This window comes from Hesperophylax consimilis, chromosome 17, assembly GCF_061612785.1.
Source record: "Hesperophylax consimilis isolate HC1 chromosome 17, BYU_Hcon_1.0, whole genome shotgun sequence".
NCBI lineage: Eukaryota > Metazoa > Arthropoda > Insecta > Trichoptera > Limnephilidae > Hesperophylax > Hesperophylax consimilis.
This window is the reverse complement of record NC_142852.1, coordinates 18622719-18632294: the sequence shown is the minus strand read 5'-3', so window position 1 is coordinate 18632294 and position 9576 is coordinate 18622719. Positions and strand designations below refer to the sequence as shown.

Genomic DNA, 9576 nt, shown 5'->3' with positions numbered 1-9576 from the left:
CAGATTAGTATTGTCCTCTATTTTATCGAACTGTATATAATACATTTATTCTCTTTTCAAATACATTAGACATAAAAGTAGTTTTGTATTATTGATTGATGAATTGGTGGATGCAATCTGTTAGTTTGTCTTACTGACTAAACGTAGCCAAGTCCTGTTTTAACTCTCTATAAATTTTTTTGTACGTTCCGTTTCCGCTGTAAAACCTTTCCTGAATATAAGTCCTTTTTTGTTGAAATGTTGAATTAGAAATTAACTAGTTTGTTTTTTATCATTTTAGGATCATCGGAAATATGTTTCAAAAAGACACTTAAGAAAGAAAAAGACTCAATTAAAAAAGTTAAACTTGAGAAAGAAAAACACGCAAATATTAGAAAGACACTTAAAATAAATGACTCAAGTAAGAAAGTTACACTTAAGAAAGAAAAAGACCCAAATAAGAAAGTTAAACCTAAGAAAGAAATAGACCCAAATATGAATGCGATACTCGGGAAAGAAAAAAAACCAAACATGAAAGTGAAACTTAAGAAAGAAAAAGACCCGTTTATGAAAGTGAAACTACTTAGTAAAGAAAAATATCCAAATAATGAAGTGACACTTAAGAAAGAAAAGGATCCAAATAAGATAGTAAAACTTAAGAAAGAAAAAGACGCAATCATAAATCTGGAGCTGCCAGTTATAAGTGAAGTGGAAGATGCTGTTTGCGTTTCGCTCACTATTGAAGAACAACTCAAGGAGAAAGAGGAGAGAGCTAAAGAAGAGTATTTTGTCAACTCCATGTTCAAGTGCGAACTGTGCGTAAAGGTATTCAAGGCTAAACATGTTTTGGATGGACATATGGAGAAACACAAAGAGGTAAGTTACAATTTTGAAAAATAAACCCTTGATTTATTGCAGTGAGGCATGGAACTGACGGAGGAAGGATGAAAGTTGACTGAATGCTGTACAAATGAGATCCCTGAGACGTATGTGTGGTTCGATTTAATTCACAATTTGCATAGTTGGGAAACGCCAAAAGAGAATGGGTCATTTCTGTGACTCTTCAACAGCTCAGCTGTGGAAGGATTTGCCGGCCTCTGTGTTTCCTCTCTCCTACAACACGGGTCTCTTCAAGGTACAAGTTCATTCCTTTCTCTCCTCAAATAGACCCTCCAAGCAGCATCCCCATTTATGAAGTAGGCCCTAAATTAAATTATTTTCCTCAGTATCTCTTGTCTGCAGTTTATCTATATAAATAAAAATGTTAATTTTCGTTTGTTCAAAATCCTAAATCTCTGAAAGATTGAAAGATCTTCACCGATTACTTTGAAATTTTCACACAACTTTGAATTCAAATACGCGTGTGTGTTTTATTAACCTATATTATATAGATGTCACCTGTGTTAGATAAAAACATGCTATTTAAAAAAAAAACAGTACTTTTTTTAATTTTATTATCATTATAAAGTTTTTTTTGTACAGGTTTTTTTTTCGATGTCTGTCTCACTAGGATAAACCTGTGTCGAGACAGACGTATTTGATACATAAATTAATGTTTACATATTTTTTGATACATAAAATATTTCATAACATTAAATGACATTGTGAAAAAGATAAAAAAAAATAATAATAAATGATAAATTTGTTAATCAGCATCTAGTTGGAGTACATACTTATGAAGGGATTGTTATAAAAAATTTGATCTTGTATCTGTCTTGGCTGATGATCCAAGACTTGATGTCTGTTTTGTATTAAAAAAAAATTCGTTCAGTCTAATGGCTAGTGGGAGAGCATTATATAGCCTTATTGCAAAATATCTAAAATTTCTCTGGCCAAAAGTTGTTTTAGCGAAAGGGATTTGTAAGAAATTATGTCCTTTGGTTCTAGTATCACGAGCAGTTTGGATATTGTCAAAAGTAGTTTTGTGTTTGAAGAGGTATGTTAGCATGTTTTTGGCATAAAGTTGCCTAATGTACATAACACAGATTTTCCTAAAGATTTCATCCGAACTGCTTGTGATTGGTAGTTTGAGGATAACCTTTATTATAAGTTTCTGAGCTTTATATATTGGATCGATGGCGGCAGCGTTTGCTCCTCCCCATGCTATGATACCATATTCTATTAAAGATTGACAAAGTGCATAGTAGATTGTTTTGAGCTGGCTTAGGTTGAGAAAGTTGCGAGTTTGTCTAAAAAAGTAAATGAATTTTCTAAGTTTGTTTGCTGTAGTGGTTATATGATTGACATACTGTTTTACAAACATGTTTTTTATGAAAAACAGCCACAACTGTTTGACATAAAAGCAACACGAGCTATTGTTTATCTATCTGCACAAACACAATGAGCCACAGCAATGCGTAGTAAGGTACAGCTAGTATAAAAATTAAAATAAGAAATTTATTATTTCAAAATATTACAAAATTGTTATTTTGAATGCATTTTTAAATACAATTGTAAAGGAGAATTAAATAAATATAAAAAGTGGGTATATCAACTACATTAGTTGTCACAGAGCTTGCTTTTTAAAGACAGATTCATCGCTGCTAAATATGTTCATATCCTAATTGATTCTGTTCAACAGCAAGATTGATCTCCTCATAATATCCATTGGCAAGTTAGTCCTGCAGGCTGGGAGATAGAACAGTCTACGCTGTGGGTGACGGAGAAAGAAAATTAGAACATTTCAATAAATGTGTAGCAATGTGTACATCCCTTCTGACCTGTAATACCCGCTGTGTTAAAAATGTGGAAAAGTGTAGCAAAATAAAATTAAAGAAGGGATGCTTACTGAAGTGTGCGGAGAATAATAAATGGCACGATCAAGTGAATCATATGCTTGAGTCGGGCCTTGTCAAGAGTCACAATAACAGAAGAGTTTGTGTGAGACGATGTGTGAATGCGAATGAAGCGATGAGTGTGTGCCAAGGTACAGTTGTGCGGCAATCCAACATCTCTGTATCCCTCAGGGCCTATCTCATCTTTGGGGATGCTGTGTGAATAGTCTTTTCAAGGAAAGGAAGGAGAAGAGGTTTAGGGAAGGAAAAAAGTATGATGGGTTGGTAGGAATCTGGGAGTCATTGGGTCCAGGAGTGACAAATGCATGAATCTATTCCTTCCACTGCAGTGCAAGGCGATTGGGTCGAGAGAGTTCTGCTGAAGAGATTCCATTGCAAAGACCTGGAAAAACCTCACCCCATGAACGCGGGCAGCCTTGCTAAGTCATCAAACGAAGCGGCACACTTAGGCGACATATGGCAGAGGTGTTGGTTATCCAATAAATAGTTCCCGGGGCAGCGGAATCCATACTGCCTCCCAAATTAATTAGTGGCTTAGTTAGTTTCTAGTTAGACTGAAGTCTTGCATGATAGAGACAACAAAGAATTTGTCCGGTGTCTCTTTACTATCGCCTGTCATTCGAGTAAAAACAGTGAACAAACAAAGTAAGTCACAACTGTGACCGCTACCTCATATCTGATTTCACAATAAGTTTAACAGTAATTGAGTTATTTTTAATTTAAAAAAAGTTAATCTGTTCTTCTCTCCTCAAAATAAGAAAAAAATTGAGCTTTAAAAATGTTTATATCAATAGAATAGATGACATGTTGTAAGAGTTATGTTCCATGCTTCCACTACTCTATGTACATATTAGTTTCGATAAGATATCCCAAATAATATTGCTATTGTTGTATGCTCAGGAAATCTTCTTATCGTTTCCAGTCGCGCGGTTCGCACATGTGTTGTATTTGCTCTCAGCGGTTCGGCTCGGACCAGCGCTTGCGGCGGCACGGGCGGCTGCACGGTCGCTACTACGAGTGCCCCGTGTGCGCGTGGCGCTGCTGGCCTCGCCCCGCCTTCCGAGAGCACGTGGCGCGACACCAGGGACTGACAAGTCGCTGTCCCGTCTGCCAGAAGTGCTTCACTGGGTAAATTAAATTTATCTATTTTGATTATTGGAGAAGGCAACACCAACAAACGTTAATGAAAATATAAAAGAGACCAAGATAGTAAAAAAAAAGGTAGCGGTCACAACTGGGATTCTAACCCAAGTCTTCTAGTCTTACCGGGACCTTATTTATTTTCTTTGAGATGCAAAAAAAACATATTCAAGGAAATTAAACACACTGAGATGCAGAAAATGTGAAGAGGATGAAGAGACTCCAATTCACCTATGGTGCCAATGTCCTGCCCTGGTGGGAACTAGGCGCAGATACCTGGGGAGACATACAGTAGAACCAGAAGACATAGCCACATACCCAATGACAACCCTGGTGAACTTTATTAAAGAGACTGGGTTGTTGTTAAAAGGATTTAGGTAAAATGGGAGATTACCACGGGAACTACGTGTAAACCGTCTCCGCCCTTTAAAAAAAAGGGATTAAAAAAATTTAAAAATGCACTTTTCTTTCCTATATAATTTTTTTAACGTTGGAGATATTATGTGCCCTGCGAAAATATGCCACATTGTAGCGTTGGTATCAAATGAACATGTGCCACTCTGCAGTGTTTGTATCAAATACGCATGTGTCACATTGTAACCGAACTGTGAAATCACATTATGCACTCTTTTAAAAAATAAATCACAAATGATTGGCTGAAAATTGTTTGTTTGGTGAATGCACACTTTTGGTTTTCATTATTGCAGTTAGAAATGATTCCAATACGTGCTTAGTTACCATAACTTAATTTATTCATCTAAGATGCGATCAATTTATTCCGTTTTGCACCGTAGGTGAATTGGAGTCTCTTCATCCTCTTCACATTTCCTGCATCTGTTGGTGTTTTCCACTCCCAATATCTACGTGTGTCTCCTGAGATGGCAGTGTCCCGTTAGTAGTCCTACCAGTTCCCTCAGTGAGTTTCTGTCCATATTGAGTAGTTTCTTGGTTCGTTCCTTTTATGAGTACTTTGGATCGTCTCATTCCAGGTGCCCTCTGCCATTTGAAAATGTTGTATACAGTGGCAGTTAATGTTTGATAAATCACTATCCTACCCACTTGTGTGTTTACCTTCCAGACGCTTGACGCACCTGCGGACGCACATGCGAGTGGCTCATGGTACAGGTCCGCGCTACAAGTGCGACACTTGCGGTAAGATATACGACGACAGATATCTCTTCAAGCTGCACATACTGTGAGTTTATCCTAATATTATTTTTAGTTTGCCTAACCTAACCTTATGTAATGTATTGTGTTTTTTTTAATAATATCTATTTCAACCGGTATTTGAATGGATATACTATTGTTTATCCAACATATTGACCTGAATTATTATATTATCAACCGATTGATGTCTCTAATGTACAAACATGATATAGATACGCTGAGTCTGTTCTACATGTATTTCCAGATACTCTGCACGCTGGTGACCCTCGACGGATAAACCGGAACACCAATTCACAGTGTTTCTGTTGGTTTCATGAGAACTGGTTATTTCTCTAAATTGTTTTAGTGTAAATTGGCTCAAATATGGCATAATTCTGCATCCCCAAAAAGTTGGGCATTTTGTACTTTCCCTGCAAACTAACAGTAGTAGGTTATAATTTAGTTAAAATTCGGTGAAAGGTCTGACCCTTCATTTCAAATGTTATTTGTTTTTTATTATAAACATTTCGAATCAATTCTCAATCAAATTTCGCAAGGTAAATAACAAAATATTTTATTTCAAAACAAGATTTTTGGAGATACAGCATACTAACACATCATGCGCACATGGCATCGATAGCTACCGATAGGTGAGGCTAATACGCTGTAACTCAAATATCCTATATACGTGAGCACATGACGTACAGTCTCCCGCAAGGCAACTGCATTGTAATGGCAAAACAGCATTGTAGGGTTGTCCTGGCAGAATGCTCTACTTTAAAATGCAATGTTCTGTCATTACAAAAATATTCTTTTTTTAATTTACATCATTTTTCCATAGTCAATTCCTTGGGAAGTATCCACAATAAATAAAGAACTAAGTTAACATAATGTTACTCGACAAATAGATTTGATTGTGCGCTGCAATGTTAAAATGATGTATCTATAAATAAGGTTTGTTGGCATAACATACAAGTCCTCTTCATGGTGTGCATTTACAAATTCCATCCTACGGCTACTTCCTTGACCAGAGAGATTCCTCTTTACGTAGAGAGGTGCGCTCTTGCGATCACTTAAAATTAATAATAAATAATCCCTAAAAAGCAATTGAATTGATTGCAGCCGCCACTCTGGCTCTCCGCAACACCGGTGCCCCGAGTGTCCAAAGTCCTTCTTCACTGCTCGGATCCTTGCACTGCATATGAAAAAGCATGCGGCAAGCCAGGATTACTACTGCGTGGAGTGTGACCGCCACTTCCCCTGGCACAGTTCCTTCCTCGGACACCTCAAGACTTCACCGGCGCACCGGGACCCCACCTTGAAGTGAGTACAGTGGCGGGATGATTGGGACAGTCCATACTGGATATTTCCAAAACCTACTACATATAATGTTCCTGTTTCCTGTTTAGATTTGAGTGCGCCCACTGCCCGCTGCAGTTCCCATCTCTGGCACGTCTGCAGACGCATGTGCGCCGACACCACGCCGGTGCACCGAGCCCCGGGCCGAGCCACGCCTGCGAGCAATGCGGTCACACCTTCAATTCTAGCTCCAACCTGGCCAGCCACACCAGATTCCGGCATGAAGGCTTTAAGCTACCGAAGAAGTTTGCCTGCACCATGTGCGAGAAAGTGTTCTCGGTAATACATTTCCTTTCTTTGTATACCTTACCTGTCAATCTAAAGATTGCGGGTTCAAATCCTAGCGTCCACAAGCATTTTTATTAGATATCCGCTTACAGCAGTAGTTGTATTGTCAGGTTATTAAATACGAAAATAATAATATATATTTTTCTAGGCCAAGCCGTCATTACGCGATCACATCTACACGCACACGGGGGAGCGTCCCTTCGAATGCCACGTCTGTCACTACAAGTTCACGCAGAAGTCCGCCATGAATACGCACATCAGGAAGATGCATTCGAGTGACGATAAACCTGCGGCCAAACGGTGCTACAAGAAAGTGGGCCAAGGCCAAGGCGAAAAGACAGAATGAAAAGAACATAATCAAATTCCTAATAAACCAGGATTTATTTATAAAATCCTCAATTATGTGTTATACTCTTAACTCGTTCAGTGCCGACTTTTTATCCACTCATTATAATGTATAAATAGTATATAATAAAGTGTCAGTGTCCATCTGTTTTGTGCATTTAGTTCTTCTAAACTACGCAACGGATTTTGATAGGGTCGCTATCGTCTATAAAATATCTTTCGTGTAAGATACATGTAAATTATATTTTCAGAAAGTAGAGAAAAGTTGATGTTTTATAATCTAGTCGTAAATAAAACATTTTTGGCGCTTCCATTGGTAACGCTGGCTAAACCTTATGAAATCAAAATAATGTAATACGAAATTGTAAATCTTGAACAGACCTACAGAAAAGTCTGCGATGGTATAAGTCTATCTACTAAGAAGGAAGGAACGGAATTGGGCAAGTTTTGTGAGTAGCACATTCAGCATATTGTAGCGTGATAAGGAGTGTGTATCAACACAAAGTTATATGACGCTCTATCCTCTCTGCCTAACCCTGTAATTATAATGCAAAGGTTCATAAATCACAAAACTACATAGTATTTTAATTTAGGAAAATATACATTTAAATATACATTATAAAAAATATAATTTTTTTTTTTTTTTTAAAGAAAAACAAACATTCCCGGGTTACGAATAACCTGACAATATTTGAAAATCTCCTACTACCACCACAGTAAGCTGAAAATGTTGCTTGTGTTGTGATGGAGGACTTAGCCAGCCCAGGAATTGAACACACTACGCCTGGGTGGGACCCAAACGCGATGTCAACTCGTCCACCGACCGGATATTTGATAGACAAACAGGATATTTAAAGTACATTCTTGTGGGCAAATATAAATGTTCCGAGACTAATCGCTGTTCTAGTTGTTGTATGTTCAATAGACCTTTTTTTGCAAAACTGAGTTATGAATGCCAATATGTTCATTAGCCTATTGCGCATTAATGAAGCTCAAAAAAACAATATTTTTTGGTTTTTAAGTGACATTTTAAGCATTTTTCGAGTGCCAATATCTACTCCTGGAATAATGTTTCAGTTCTTATTTGTTCAATCTCCTGGATATTGAACATTCAAACACTCAAAGTTATGAATATAATATTTTTTAAAAGTTCATAGATATTTGTTCAACATCCCGCCGAACGTTGAGGTCTTGAATGTTCAATCTCCACTGTCAACCAATCAGGAGCCGGCTAGTTAAAATGTGCGGCCATGTTGATTTTTAGTTGTTTTCTAACAACGAAATTGTTCCACTAAAACTACGTTTCATTGCGAATACATACTGTTATTGAACTAAAAAATGACTTCACCGACTCCAGAATCAATAAACCTTAGAACAGTAGCTCAAATAGAAAGGTAAGTCTTAAAATTATGTCATTTATAGGCTTTTTCACCATATTTTACATGGACTTCTTGAATTTACTAGGCAAATATACAGGATGCTTAATTTATTATTTATTTATTCAATTATTTATTTACAAACTAAGGACTTTTACATAAAATGAGTATTGATAAATTATATTAGTGCATTAAAACTTATTTCTATTCGAGAAATACAACAAAAGAGCCAAGACATGAAAATGTGCAAAAAGTCGACTGTCCTCATAGTCTGATTGAAAGACATCTACGACACATATTTAGTCCGTTATCACTGCTGAGATCGCTGATGAAAACGAAGTCCAAATATTTCAATTTTGAATTCAATCAATTAAAAGTTTCTGATTTTTTTGTTTTTTTTAGTCACATAAAAAACAATAAACATATTCTTATGTAGGAACTACAGTAAAACCAACTAGGCAAACGACTAATAACAATAAATGTAATGTTTAATAGCGCACACCCATAACCCAAATCGCGGGATATTATAATTTTAGGATTAAGAGTTGAAAGTATTTTAAAAAAATATATTTTATTCACGATAATCAACATAAATAATAAGCTCACGGCAAATAAGACCTTCCGAAAGAAAAAAAAATCTTTCTAAAGTAAATAAACTTTAAAAATTACATTTATCAAATGTAGGTAACGAAACAATAAAAAAAAAAACAAATTTTCAACTGAAAATTGAACTTCAATAATTTTACGCATCACTCGGGATTTTTTCGATGGAATACCGCACACAGTCTCAACTGCTCCCAACCATCTGTAGCCAGTGAGATTATGGAATCCCCAATTGGGATATATTAGTATATTGTGAGGCTGAAGGTAGTATGGAGGGGAAGGAGATGGAGAGGAGAAAGAGAGGAAGGAAGATGAAGGAGAAGAGAGATGGTATGTAAGTATCTGTTCAGATCTGATCACCAAACACGGCTAAAGCCATTTCAATTCTTATGGTGGTCTTTACACCATATCTTTCTCTCTGGAACATGCCGCAAATAGACTATATATTATTTTAAATGAATAATTTGTGAAAATAACATAAATGAATCAAATAAAATTTACTTGCGCACGCCGGGTTTTGAAGAGTACCCCTAGACCACGGAGGC

The 9576-nt window shown here is 36.7% G+C and overlaps 1 protein-coding gene across 1 annotated transcript; it reads left to right on the top strand.

The window, feature by feature from the left end:
- Nucleotides 1-510: 510 nt before the first annotated feature.
- LOC149416142 (zinc finger Y-chromosomal protein-like) lies at nucleotides 511-7194 on the top strand. The gene is made up of 6 exons (XM_089641882.1): nucleotides 511-855; nucleotides 3697-3902; nucleotides 4993-5109; nucleotides 6183-6383; nucleotides 6470-6698; nucleotides 6856-7194. Exons 1-6 carry the CDS (start codon nucleotides 511-513, stop codon nucleotides 7051-7053), a joined length of 1296 nt encoding a protein of 431 aa, XP_089498008.1. The 3' UTR covers nucleotides 7054-7194.
- Nucleotides 7195-9576: the final 2382 nt, after the last annotated feature.

Excerpts from the sequence above, each read along its gene's own strand:
- LOC149416142 (XM_089641882.1), top strand. The coding sequence starts at position 511 with ATGAAAGTGAAACTTAAGAAAGAAAAAGACCCGTTTATGAAAGTGAAA. Across the intron at positions 3,903-4,992 it reads TGCCAGAAGTGCTTCACTGG|ACGCTTGACGCACCTGCGGA; the intron begins GTAAATTAAATT and ends TTTACCTTCCAG. Across the intron at positions 6,699-6,855 it reads TGTGCGAGAAAGTGTTCTCG|GCCAAGCCGTCATTACGCGA; the intron begins GTAATACATTTC and ends ATATTTTTCTAG.